The 14685-nt window shown below is 29.8% G+C and overlaps 1 protein-coding gene and 1 long non-coding RNA gene across 2 annotated transcripts; both read right to left on the reverse strand.

Moving 5' to 3' along the window:
* Positions 1-299: 299 nt before the first annotated feature.
* Positions 300-3425, reverse strand: LOC136982041 (protein jagged-1-like). Its single transcript, XM_067278471.1, has 9 exons — positions 3341-3425; positions 2277-2549; positions 1937-2209; positions 1647-1682; positions 1407-1565; positions 1168-1311; positions 782-850; positions 567-663; positions 300-466 (listed from the first exon to the last, which is right to left on the reverse strand). The coding sequence occupies exons 1-9, from the start codon at positions 3423-3425 to the stop codon at positions 427-429; spliced, it is 1176 nt and encodes a 391-aa protein (XP_067134572.1). The 3' UTR covers positions 300-426.
* Positions 3426-3461: 36 nt separating this feature from the next.
* On the reverse strand, positions 3462-4102 carry LOC136982029 (uncharacterized). The gene is made up of 2 exons (XR_010881825.1): positions 3648-4102; positions 3462-3617 (listed from the first exon to the last, which is right to left on the reverse strand). It is a non-coding gene; the product is annotated as an uncharacterized lncRNA (long non-coding RNA).
* Positions 4103-14685: the final 10583 nt, after the last annotated feature.

Here is a 14685-nt window from a genome sequence, read left to right on the forward strand (position 1 = left end):
ATCACGCTTTTCAAACACACGAACTCACACTTTGTTTTGAAGTACTTCAATTTAGCGCCACTCTCGATTTAATGCCAGTTTCAGAGTCGAACAGATGAAAGCACTAAATCGAAACTTAACTATATTTAAATTTATTAATTAAAAAATATATTAATGTATAAACATCTTTTACTTTAAACTAATAGATTACAACGTTTTAAATAACAAAAAATATCAAAGGAATAAATGCAGGCGTGTGACATCATTCAAGATTTAATATATTTTGTTTATATTATGAAAAACGTTTACAAATAAAATTTGAAAATTATTATAATTATGTTATTAAAACAATATAATTATAATATTAAAAGAACAAAAATTTATTGTACAATTGTAAATATTTGTTAAAACAATACAGAAACTCAGTTTCTCGTTACGGTTTGAAAGTTAATTTTCTACGGGTATCAAAGGATCTTTTTTCATTTTTCTAAATTCGAAATTAAAAAGAAAATTATGTATTTATTAAAGCATTAATATATAAACTTAAATATTCCTTTCTCACAATAAAATCATTAAAAAATTATTACCTAATCCGCTTATACGAAACAACTGCGATCACTCCAAAAACAAGCAGAATATTAGCACTCATCGAAATTATTAAAACTAAAAACACGTTTGAAGAACCTAAATAATCAAATATTAAAATAAATAGCATTAATTTTCTAAAACATCGTTATAAATTTTATTTTTATTTTGTTTTATTAAGAAAATAATGACATATTAAAAATTAAAGTATTATTACCTGCATTATTATCATCATTTTCGCAGTTTCCATCAGAACATTTTAATTCACTGGCGTAAGCAATAGAAACTGAAAATAATTATTTTTATTTTAAAGAAACATTCTAATAAAATTATATGTTCTACAAAATGTATTTTTCAGCAATTTACGCTTTTATATTTATGATAAGGAAATGTTCCACGATAAGTATTTTGAATTAAAACTTATGGTATATGAATACAGCTGAAATATGTAAATAAATCGAGATATCAATAAAATTCACTATATTTTGACAAACGTTTTCCAAAATATAGTGAATTTCGAAACTAAAACCTTATGTGAATTTAAACATGTAGTTAAATAAAAAAAACTTATGTGTTACTAAGTGTAGAATCATTAAAGCTTACGTTCACAGCCAGTTATCTCATTATATTCTGCTCCATTTGGACAAAGACACGAATAACCACGACTTTCTTTAGGATTCACAAAACACTCTGCGGAAACTTTATGGCAATGTTTATATCCTACACTGTCTTCCGAACATACTTCTGCTGTTTAATAACATTCGATTTAAATATATTAAGAAGTAAATTATTAAAAATTAGAAAATTCTGTTAGTTTCGGAACTGTTATAAGAATAAATTACAAGGATTTTCGTTGGTTTCACAAGTGCCTTCTTCTAATTTAGTGCCATCCTTACACACACAAATATATCCGAGGTAGGAATATGGATCTTTAAAACAAAGGGCGTCTTTATCTCGGCATTCATCGTAGCCTGTTGTATCTTGTTCGCACTCCGTTAGTGCTGTTAGAAATACGCAAGATATAATTTCCTAGATTAGATTTCAGATAATTAGATTTTGAGAATATATTTTTCATTCATTACCTTCTGCAGCTTTAACTTCTGTTTCATAACTTTCATCTGAAAGTTATTCCAATATAAGTTTATACATTTCTAAATTAATTTACATAGATCTAAAAATAAACAGTAAAACCTGTGTAAACCGGAATTGAGCGAATATTTTTTCCAGTTTGGTATGTTTTTGTTTTAAACGAGTTCTTTTTTAACATAGGAAATTGCTCCGTTCCGAATAATTTTTCCATTTAGGCACGTTCCTTTTTATTCAGGTTCCGTTTTGGACAGATTTTCACTGTATAATGTAAGTTTCATCTTACCTATACATTCGTGCAATTCTTCATTGAATGTTTTCCTTTTATTGTAACATACGCAAGTAAAATTTTGCATTCTGCGATTTTCAACACATTTAGCTTCTCCCTGATCACAATAATCTGCTCCCGATTTTCCGTTCTCCATTTTAATAAAACACCAATTGACTCTTTCACAATATCTTCCGTACGCTCCTTCTGGGCATTCGCAATGAGCTTGATTGCCACTTGTGCTACAGATCCCTCCGTGCTGACAGGGATTCGGTGAACACATATCTCTGCCTAAAATCAATTTTAATATATAATTATTGAGAATATTAAAATAAAAATAACACCGTATATGACTTACTTTTACATTTCCCAATTTCATAATTAAATTCTTTCTTTCTATTGTAGCATTTACAGCTGAAATTTCCGTCTCTTTGTGACACGCATTTGGCTTCTCCTCTGTTACAATAGGATTTACCTGTAGTTCCGTCATCTCTCAGAACTTTACACCAATCAACTCTCTCGCATCGTTTCCCTTTCGTTCCTTTAGGGCATTTACATTCGAATCTTTCGTGTTTATTTATCTTACAAATACCTCCATTCTGACAGGGATTAGGATTGCAAGCATCATCGTCTATAAAATTGAGAATAACATTATATATATACATATATATACATATATATATATACACAGTGGCGCGTTACCTATGGGCAAAAAGGGCAATTGCCTGGGGCCCCCATCAACAGGGAGCCCCAAACCAATCTTTTATAAACTCATTACTGTAGTAGGAATATCGAGATTTAAATTTGACGCCATATCTGAGGCCTCTAGATTGCCGGCGTGGCGTAGCGCCTAACTTAATTAATTAATTGATTAATTTTGATGCAACCTCTGAAAAGTCCAGATGTCGCATCCAAAAAATGAACGAGAAAACTGGGAAATTTCCCAAAAATTTCTGAAGTCAACGCTATATGTACTGTACGTGGTGCCCGAAATTCAATTTTGAATTAGGGCCTCCCCCATTAATTATTTTATAATTATAAAATAATCAAATAATTGATGTTAGAAAATCAATCATAAATATATTTTATATTACGCATATAAATTGCGTAATATAAAATATATTTTGAATAATTGTTGCTACGTAGCAATATTCAATATCCGATAACAATTGTCATAAATAAATCTGTGCATTGATTGATAATAAATACATTAGTCAATACTTTCACAAGTATGTTTATCTCTGATTGCTTATCCAATTTGAAATATTTATGAAATATTCTTTTCAAATATGTATATTTTTATTGAAATATTCTGAAGGCAGACTTTTCTACAATAATTTACTTGTAATTGATAAAGTTTTACGTTTTTAAAACGAATTCATTATTTTTATTTATTCGAATATGAAAATAATAAGTACTTACTTGGTTCGCTAGTGCTGATCACTTCTGGCCCTGTTGTTTGGATCACTTCTTCTTCCGGCCCTGTTGTTTGGCCCTCCTCAGGCATCGTTGTTTGAACCTCCTCTTCTCCTGGCCCTGTTGTTTGAACCTTTTCTTCTTCCTCCTCCTCTTCCGGTCCTGTTGTTTGAACCTCCTCTTCCTCCTCAGGCATCGTTGTTTGAACCTCCTCTTCTCCTGGCCCTGTTGTTTGAACCTCCTCTTCTTCCTCCTCCTCTTCCGGTCCTGTTGTTTGAACCTCCTCTTCCTCCTCAGGCATCGTTGTTTGGACCTCCTCTTCTCCTGGCCCTGTTGTTTGAACCTCCTCTTCTTTCTCCTCCTCTTCCGGTCCTGTTCTTGTTGTTTGAACCTCTTCTTCTAGTATCCTTATCAATTTTTTTTCTGATTTTGTTGGTTGAATTTCTTTTTTTGACTGTTTAGTAGAAATACCTTCTGATTCAGGTACTTCATCTTTAGGTACTTGTGAAATTTCCCTCACTAATTTTGTTTCGACGCTGTTCGTATTTACAATATTCACTGGTTGCTCTGTAAATTCACCTTTTCTTCTAAAATCTTTTAAAGTAGTAAAGTCTTCATTATTTTCATTTAAATTTTCTGCTGCTAAACTAAGAGCAAAACAACTAATTAAGAACAAGATTGACATTTTTGCCATTTCACGCACGTCAACTACTTTCATTGTTCGTTTAAAATAATGTCAATCTGGATCAACCTTTTAAAGGAAAGATTATAACAGGTATCTTTCAAAAATTATCTATTGATTACGAAACTTCGATAAACAATCTATATCAATTTTACCTGTAATTTTAACTGATATTTACCTGTTGCGTATATGGGCCTATTCTTCTAGGAAAAGATACAAATTATCTTTTTAAGTATCCCAAAAGCTTAGGTTACAAAGTAAGGAGAATAAAATAATATTCGAATAAATAGTATTTTACAGATAATAAATACTTTTTTCTTTAACGTTTATAAAAGCTATAAAAGTCTATTTTTAAAATTGTATGTTAAATCATTAGCACGTTATTCTATATTATATTCATACTGGTATATAAATTCCCTTCCATAAAGTATAAAATAAATTTAACATTGGACGTGATATAATAACTATCTTATGAGTAAAAAGTACAGAATATTCTATAATTTTATTTTACTTATTAATTAATTTCTAGATTATTAATATTCTATAATGACTTCAAAACCTAGTATAACTAATGCTCAAGTAATAACTTATGAATGCAATAAGTATTTACAATAAACTATCAAATATTTTTATAAAAATAGCTTATATTCTTTCTATTATTTATACAAAATTATTTTTATAGAATACACTACTTTTATTTAAATTTGTGTAAATGATTTTTCGTTGTCAATGAAGATAATAAGTATAATTTACACATGCACACGTGTATATAGATGGGCAAAATCCGATATAGCGCCAACCTGTGAACGAATTTCCCCATAATTATTAAATGGAAAACTCCGTGTTTGTCAATTACTAATTACTCAAACCTTCTATTTAAACCTTATTTTTATACATAATCTTTATCGTTTGAGATTTAGCACTAAATCGAGAGTTTAGCGCCACTCTCGATTTAGTGCCTATTTCGGAAGCAAACAATATCCGCTAAATCGATGTGTTATGAATTATTGTTTTCTCTATACTTTGAAACTGTTTATATCAAAGAGACGTGTATTAAAATAATGTATGAAAGGAGAGATGTTAATAATATGAATTCAGAATCATAAATAGAGATAAAAATAAACATAATATTTTTTATAAATTCCATACAATCATACCGATTGGATCATTCAAAATTACAAAAATATACGCTCTTAAAATTAAAGTCTAGTTGTTTAATATTTGTTTTTAAATCAATTATTTGGAAAAATAAGTTTCTCTAGATTAGTCTAGAGTAAGTTTAATAAAGCTTTCAACAATTTAAGTGTCAAAGAATATGTTAAAAAGTATTTAATTATTATATTATTCAAAACGTTTCGAAACAATTCTCAAATTTAATCGTAAATTAATAAATTTAACGACTTGTTACTTTTGTTAATTAAACGCGTTTGCAATTACACAAACAATTAGTAAAGAAAAATGAGTTATTTATTTTTAAATTTGAAATTTAAAACTTTATTATAATAATTACTTTTATATCCGTTAATTAAATGAAGTGATCTACAGAATTTTATTAAGAATATTATGTAGTTAGTATCAAAAAGATTTTATGCACGATATTTTCTAGTTTAAAGAATGAAGATGCTACTTTAAATCTGACGTATTATATATACTCAAAGTCCAGTATAATTTAAATAATATTCTCAATAGAATTAATAAGAATTAAATTAAATGCATTTCGATAAGGAATATACAGCACGTTTAAGTTTTATCATTCTAAACTCGTGTCAAATCAAATTTCCTACGATGTCACTGTGTATCGTTCACTGTACGAATATTCTGTACATGAATATGTTAAAGTGAATCTAATATATTTCATCATTGAGAATAAAAGTTAATCGCGTGTATCGTGACATGTTTTGATATGAAAGATAAGTTAATTGTATTGAGCTTTTTGATAGTGAAATTTATTACACAATCGCATATTTACAACATAAACATAATTTACACATACACGCGTGTATATAAATAGGCAAAACTCGATATAGCATCCTTTTAATTAGCGCTAACCTCGAGAAGTGTCAATAAATACCTGTGAACGAATTTTCCCATACATTTTAAATGGAGAGTCCTTCATGTTTTTCAATTACTAAACCTCATTTCTATTCATAAACTATTGTTTGAGGTGTTTCAGTTTAGTGCCACTTACATTACTCAATATAAATCACATTCGTATTTCATATTTCTTATTCTCTTTGGCATACGAATTAGATTGAAAGTAAGGTCTTGCTATTCATACTCAACGCTAATAAATGCTGCTTTTTAAATGTAATATAAGCTATTACATTGAAAAAAAGTAACAACCGTTATGAGGGCTCCTCTTGTTAACGCTGTATTATAGCTACGATAATTCAATGTTGTCTGCAAATACGTTTTGTGATTGGTATGCAATTTTAATCATTGTAATAATACGAAAACGGCGTGAGTGACAACTTTATTGTTGTAGTTTTAGGAACAATGATAAATGGATTTTTTAAAGACTTAATTCGAACACAATTGCAGGCCTAGGAGTGCTATTTCCCCTTTGAAAAAGTGAGAAAAGTGAGTTGAAATACAGAAAAAAGTGAATAAAAAGTGAGTGCAATAGTGACAAAACAAAGTGAAAACACAGAAGGAAAACTCAGCAAAATAGCGGTAAAAATTGTTATTTTCTTTTTATTCTGTTATGGTTAAACACATTTTAAAAATTTCTGTATATACTGTAATATAGTAGCCACTCGTTATATCGCGTTTTTTTGGTCCCCCAAATTTTAAAAGCATTTGAGTCAATTAATTTTAAATTACCAATTGCCACTGAATTTCTATTTGCAACCAAATACGAGAAAGAGCTAAATATGCAGAACAGGTGGATAGATCGATTGTCATTTGTTTCCTTTTGATATAAAAAGTTGTTTATTTATTAGTTTTAAGTACAGTCTCCTCATTTACAAGTTTCTGTGAATTCGAAATTTCATACCTTTATGTGAATTAACGGTATTGCGTCAATTCACATAAAGGTGTAAAATTTCGAATTCACCGCATAATGTGTAAGGAAACGATCTCTCTAATTCTGAACGAAAACTTTAAAATTTTTATACAGTAGTAACTTTATTTTGCTTTTTAGAGAATTTTTACTCTAATTTTATAAGTTTTGATGTTCTATTATATATTCAATATTTATTTTTTTAAATTTTCAATTACAGCATTTATAATTTTTATTGAAAAATATAAACTACACGAATTTCTAATAAGCGATTTATATAGTACTGTATAATAAAATCGCAATTGATGTTTTGTTTTTATATCGACAGTATTTGTCTTTCAATGTCATTGTTAAAGAAACAATAATGCTAAATGGGCGTTCATGGTTTCGATGTTTACGTAAACGTCAATTAATTCGATATAACCTACGAATAAAATTCAGGATTGAAAAACTAAGCTTATTTTATATCAGAAACACTTGCTGATGAAAGAATAGCGATTCCATAGCATGTATAATCTGTTCAGTAAAAGCCCAGAATTTTTATTACTCGGTTATATCGCGTTTTTTTTCTGTCTCCCGATAACCAGTGGCTTCTGTATTTCAAGTAAAACATGAATACTTGAAAAGTCTTTGGCTTCTGTAAATAATCAGTCATGAAAGATGATGTTCTTTTATTAAGATTATTCTGCATGTTATCAGCTTCCTTCTTTTTCGCTTCCTCTTGCTTTTGAACACTTAACACTAATAAGCATCACACGTGCTGCTTGTACTTCATTCATGTTCTTGCTGTTAATAGCCTTCTCCAGTTTTTTTGTTTGCTGCTTCTAACAAAACTTGGACTGTCGCATGTATTTCATTTTCTTCTACATTTTTCTGGTTTAAACTCAGTTGCAGTTCCATAATCTTCATGTTACGAACAGCTTTCTTTTGTTGTTCTTCAAAACATTTCTGTGCTCTTTTTTCCGTTTCTCTTATTCTTTTAACTTCTTTTCATTTTCCAATCGTTCTTGATAATTTCTATGCACCGAGGAAGCTAATTTCAGTCGTCCTTTGTAATAGGTACAAGGTGTGGGCTTTGGTCATACATGTTCAGTCCCTCCTTAACAATCAAAAGTGAATTAAGCATTCTTTCCAACACTGATGCTCTATCAGGAGAAAGTGCCCGGCATAAAATTGATCCTCTCTTTCATGGGAACGGGATTTTCGATGCTGATTTCACTAATTTGGCTATTCTCGGATATTTATCATTATCAGAAACTGTTTATTTTTTAATGCTTCGAGATGTGTAAATATTGATTTCAAAATAAAATAATAAATCTGAAATAAATATACAGTACTCCAAATAATATAAGTAAAATAATATTTTATTAATGATTTCATAAATAACAAAAAACTTTTTCCTGCAGATGAATAAAAACCAACATCGTTGCAAAGTTGTTAACCTTTGGGAAGCCTGTGAAAATCTTTCTCACAAGCAATTACGTGTTGTACTTTTTACAACACTTCGAATATTTTAATTTATTTGGTAAATTTTATATGTAAATATGAATTTACATTTTCGTTTACTTTTTTAGTCTCTCAATTAATGCACAATTATAATCGGCATAAGAGAAGATTAAAAAATGGATATTTCACAAGCAAAGTAATCACACATTTTATGAAAATAACACTTACTATATGGAATAATTATACTTGTAGTCAATTTAAACATACATTTATGGGAAGATGTAGATGTGATTTAACGTTAACAATATGCTATGAAATCATTAAAGTAATTTTATTAAACTCAAGTTTATGAAATTATTTAAAGATAAATCAAGTAAAAAAATATTTTTGTAAACGACAACTCCATAACCCGATTGTTAATTAAAACCAAATAATCTGCCAAATTATTGGGCTATAACCAGAATAACTAAATGGTCAGAAACGAAATCTTTTTTAGTGGTAGGAGGTTACGCTACTATCTCGTGTTAATTTTAATAATTATATATTTTGAATTTAAAAGCGGCAGCAGTGTTGTCAGCTTGAGAGATTAATCCCTCTGCGTAATGTGTTTTCCGCTGCAAAAGGACTTTAGTGATTTTCTTAGAAAACAGCCAAAACTGCAGGGATGCTTAGAATACTTATTTTTAAACTCTGTAGAAGGAAATGCAATTCGGATAAGGTAGATTTTGGCGAATAATGAAAATATGGCATGAGTACATAACTTTACTCAACACTGGCTTCTGAATTTGTAATGAGAGGGATTTTTTAAGTGCATAAAAGATTTTTTTAAATACGTTAAATAAATTTTTGTTTCCTATAACCTAACGACACTGAGCGGGCAGTTGCAATTTTGAGTCTGCTCAGGGCCGCGTATTTTCTTCTAAAAAATTCTATTCCGATAGTCCGATAATTCGGCAATTCGTTTGGCTTTAAAATTATTTTTGGTTTGTCCCACATCTTAATTAAGCACGTGAAAATGACCAAAAAAGTGAGAAAAGTGAGAAAATGACCTGAAAAGTGAGAAAAGTGAGGATACTTCAGAAAAGTGAGTACAAGTGAGAAAAGTGAGCGACTCCGAGGCCTGCAATTGTTAGTAACAATGACTGCTTCAGACACTTTTGATTCCACTATCCTTTTAATTTTTACGCATTCCTCTTCATCCTGTATCTTCCTAAGATCGTTTGTTATATTCAGAAAGATTACGAAAAACACTTTAATCGGCTATGAAAGTTTCGTGAAACCACGCGTAAGGTACAGTAGTATCTCGGTACTCGAACTGCTTCCCAGCTCGAACAATTTGGTATTCGAACTCATGTTCGGGAAGAAATCGTTTGGTAGTCAATCTGTTTGCTCGACACACGGACGAACAAACACGACCAAACAAATATTTTTGTTCTGACTTTAATTTTGTCATCCATAAAAAAATTCCTTGGTAAAAATGAGTAACTAGTTTAAAAATACTGTAAAATAAAACCTTAAAATTGCCTGTCTTCGTCAGACAAAATTATAGCTAAAATTTATAGAAGTATTTTGCCACTGTATTGCGTATGGGTAATCCTGGATGAAACAAAGAAAACGTGTCCGTCTTCTAAACAATAATTTCTCTCTTCCTCTTCGCCGTCATCACCACCTTCTATATACGCTATCAACTCTCCAAAGTTACAGGTAAAGTGAGAACAAATTTTCATCTATTTCATCTATTTATTGTATTTAAGGATTCTTTTTTCCTTTTGTAAATTCTTAAATCTGTGTCAAATTCTAGATGCACAGATTTAACAGAAAGTTCGTATATAATGTAGTTATTAAGGATCTCTGGTCCCTAAATTTTCTATATTTGGTCACGATTTTCATCAAGCTCCGTTCTCGAGATTAGCAAAGAACGGACGAATGGACGACAATGGGAATGTATAGGTCTGCAATTTCAAAATTGAAGCCCAATAAGAATTATTTTGTATTTTATCGTCTATAAAATAATTACATAAACTGAGATTAATTGGTAACAATTTTCTTTTAATTAAAAATAAATGTAACGTCATCAAATAACACAACTATTTTCTTAAATAGCAATATCAATCTACGTATTTTATGTGAGGTTATCTTTTGTTAAACTTTCTATCAGAAATTTCGCAACAATCTACAAAATAAAACGGATTGTGATAAATACTTAACGGATATAAACAAAAAACTGTTAATTGCATAATAATTCATTGACTTGAGTCATGTGAATTCAGTAAATAAATTTTCAGTCTCATTTATAATCTTTTAGTTGAGCAAAAATATAATCCGATTCGGATCTCCTGATTTTGTGCCTGCTGTACATAGACCAGAAGACATTAGAATTGCATTATCATCTATATCTGTAAATGAGAATGTTTTTGTTTGTTCGCTATGCACTCCTAGACCGTTCGACCAATTGCTACGAAACACGGCAGTTCCGTTAATATACTACTACATTAGATAACGTGGTACAAATCACTCCAAAATATTTATCGGATTTCTGTCAATTAATTTTTTTGTACATTTACTGGATTTACATATAGTGTCATCTATTGGCAAAAAGGATTTAAAACTTGAACATAACAACACCTAAATATGGGTCAATTCCCCATAAAACTCCTCCCAGGAGCAGTGCAGACGCTGATGTATGAGGCACCTTTGCGCATTTTTCGGCGCCCCTATCTTTTTACGCCTAAAACAAATTAAATATTTATATGCGCATTCTTTCACTACACGTAAATAATGAAACACAAACTGATTAAATTACAAGTATATTTTATTAATTAAATTGAAATATTTTCATTACTAGAAAACGTTTTAACTAAGGCAGTCAGATCCAACCCATCTAATAATTCGCTTTCTATAGAGATTGTTGATAAGTTTAATAATTTTTCCTGCGACATTGAGGACTTTAAATAATAATTTATCTTTAATTTTGAGAAACATCTTTCGACAACTGTTACCGATAAAGTCAAATATATTCTTAAAGCAATGGCACTTTTAGGTAAATTTATTATTACCAAAAAGAAAGACGTTTTAAAATTTAATTTCGGATCTTCGATGCATTCGTCTTCTGATATGTAATCAAACAGTCTTTTCTTTATTCTTCGTCTTGTCTTGGCAGAAAATGTTGACTCAATTTCTAGGTCTTCTGCCATCTGAGCCTCACAACTTATAACTTAATTGTTTTAAATTCATTCAAATCGCCTCTAATTTCTTTTAAACTTTCGAGAGCTTTACTCAAGTTACAATCAGGGGTCTAATATCTTGCTGGATTCTGCGCTCATTCTTGTTCTTGAGTTTCTGTTCTCTCTCGATCTCTTTCTGCAGATGATGATAGAACATTCACTAGTCCGTCTTTCGCTTCTGTACATCTTCCTCCAAAGATGGTTGACAAATTTCAGATGATGGAGATGCCGATGGTATTCCATCCTTCTTTCTTTTCGCTGAAGATTCCTGGAATCTTCTCTACAGCCTGACAGTTGGTGGTTGACACAATTCCTCTTTTGCGGCCTTCAGTTTTCTATTTGGGCACCAGATAATTTTTTTTTTTTTTTGTTTTTTCCCCGGACTCAGACATCTATACTAAATTAACCAGTAGACTTTTTTGTATAAGAGAATTCATGATTTGTTGTTATAAAAATTTTTAAATCATACTTATCGTGAATTTACGAAAACCATTTGGAATATTAGACAATTAAACACTTAACCCTTTCCCGGCCAGGGTACCGATCTATCGTTACCCTGTTAACAATCGATTTTTATAAAATTTATCGACAACAGATGTCAGCACTTGACGGCATTGTCTTGTTTATCGTTCATTCTACATATTTTTGTCCAGGTGGTGTTTTGTCGACTTAAAAAATTTTAATTATCGGTTATTTTTTCTTAATTTTTCATTTTCTGATAATTTTTTATTTTATTTTTAGCATATTCATGCAATAATATTGCTATAATAAGTTGATTTATGCTATAATAAGTTTATTCAGCTATAATATGTTAATATATCGTAAATATTTAAGTTATGACCTTCAGTTCTGATATTTTATATATTTTTTTTAATTTTTAATTTTTAATTTTTTTTTAAATCTAAAATATTAGCAAATGTTACTTCTATTGCTATTGGTAATCGTATGTTTATTACAAAAATATATAGTCTTGTTTGATATGAAATGAATAAAGTATATTAGTTAATTATATTAGATGAAAGCAGAATAAAGTTCAGATTTCAAACAAATGTTTGATATAATGTGCGATAATTTCACAACGAATAAACGTACGTGCATAAATGTAATATCAAATTGTACAGAACAATATTCTACGTCATTCTTGCTCAGTGACAATAAGAATAAAGTAACCAGACAATGTTAATTTTGACAAAAAGTAACAAATTTTCAAGTTTGAATGTCAATTATCATATATTATTTTTTTTTTCTCATAAATTTTTCAAACAAACTTTATTGAAAAATGTCGTATTTAAAACTAACTATATTGGTAAATATATGTGATTTTTTTCATATAAATCAAATAATAATTTAATTTTTCGTGAATTTTTAAAATAATATTGCCTGATTTACCTATTTTGACCTTGGCCGTTTTACAAAATAAGGGGGCGTGGCAGACGGCAGGGAAAGGGTTAAAGCTTAATATATAAAATTGCATTATATTTTCACTTCATCAACTGGAAATATCAAATGAGGATATAATTTTAAGCAAGTGGCAGTACTATTCACATTACTGGCAATTTCTTACAATTATAATGTAGTGAACTATACAAAGAAAATAGATCTTTAATGCATTTCCTTTGCTTACAAACAAGTAATTTTCCTGGTGGCCATAAAACTGTGATTTTGTTACACTTCAAAAGGAAAAATTGTTTTAGGTCTGTAGTTTTTATCAATGGTAAATATTCTATATAACTATATTTGCCTGTTATAATATCTCTTTGAATAGAGCCTTGCAAATATAAGAATAGTTAAGTCCTAAATAGGATCCGCAAGTTTTTCCTATGTATTTCAAATTTTTAAAAATCTTGTTTCTAATTAAGGTCATTTGAAATCATGTTCAAGTAATCACAGACCCCGTAGCTGGGATGACCAAAAAATGGGAAAATGCATAGAAATTAGAAACAAGACAGTGAGGTAGAAAAGGGTTTCTAAAGCGTTTGGTGTACCTGAAACTACATTGATGAAGCTCGAAAATGAAACGTATGGTGATCCAAAGGAAGGAACAAACACAAAAATGGGAAGGCCTTTCGTTTACATTCATTCTTACTAGGGGTCCGACAAAGGCAAGATTTTTCCCAGAAACTAGTTTTGTCACTTTTCTGAAGAACTTTTAATTTGAAAATCTGATCAGTTGTAAGTGAAATTGGGTTATGCTGAGTATTAGAAAACATATGGAAGAACTCATTTTGTTAAAGTCCGTATGAAATTCACATGACAAAACTGGTACAGAAAAAAAAAAAAAAAACAGAATAGAGCAGAAAGACTTTGGCTACTATCCTATACTGATCCTTTGATTAGTTTGCCTATAAACAAAATTAAGCTGACTTCAATTCAAGCATGTCATAAATACAATGAAGAGTTTTTCTTTTTATAATAAACTTCCCGCTCGCTTCGCCTACTGTTTTCAATATTTAGAACAAGAATTTCAATGTGTATACCTTCATCCGTCTGTTCGATTTTAGTTTTATCGATAACTATGGGGAAACCGATTGTATCATCCTGTAACCCCCTTGATACAATACAAATTTTGTCCGACACTTTATAGGATGCAAATTTCTAATATAATCGCGTGTATCAATTTAATAGACTACGTAAAGGTTATATAGTCTGTATTAAATTCCTTCTATATTGAAAAATAGACATTTATTTTATTCAAATGTACTAGCGTGTTAAAACAAAAAATTAACCGCTCACGCTTAGCTAACAACGCAATTAATTTAATAAAGGCTATTTAACACAGTAATAACACAGTATTCTAGCAACACCTACGGGTTTGCTAGAATACGACGTTAATTTGACTAACGACAGAATATATTTCGTGTCAGAGATTCTGATTGATTGTAACCAAGCGCTGTATATTCTTTTGATCCTATAACAGTTCCATAGAAAAAGACATCTGTTAAATTTTGATTTCTCAACAAACCTTATGCAAGAACATTTTTTTAATAAATTTTTAATG

The sequence above is a fragment of the Centruroides vittatus genome, unplaced genomic scaffold, assembly GCF_030686945.1.
Source record: "Centruroides vittatus isolate TY-2023 unplaced genomic scaffold, ASM3068694v2 contig_801, whole genome shotgun sequence".
NCBI classification, from domain to species: domain Eukaryota; kingdom Metazoa; phylum Arthropoda; class Arachnida; order Scorpiones; family Buthidae; genus Centruroides; species Centruroides vittatus.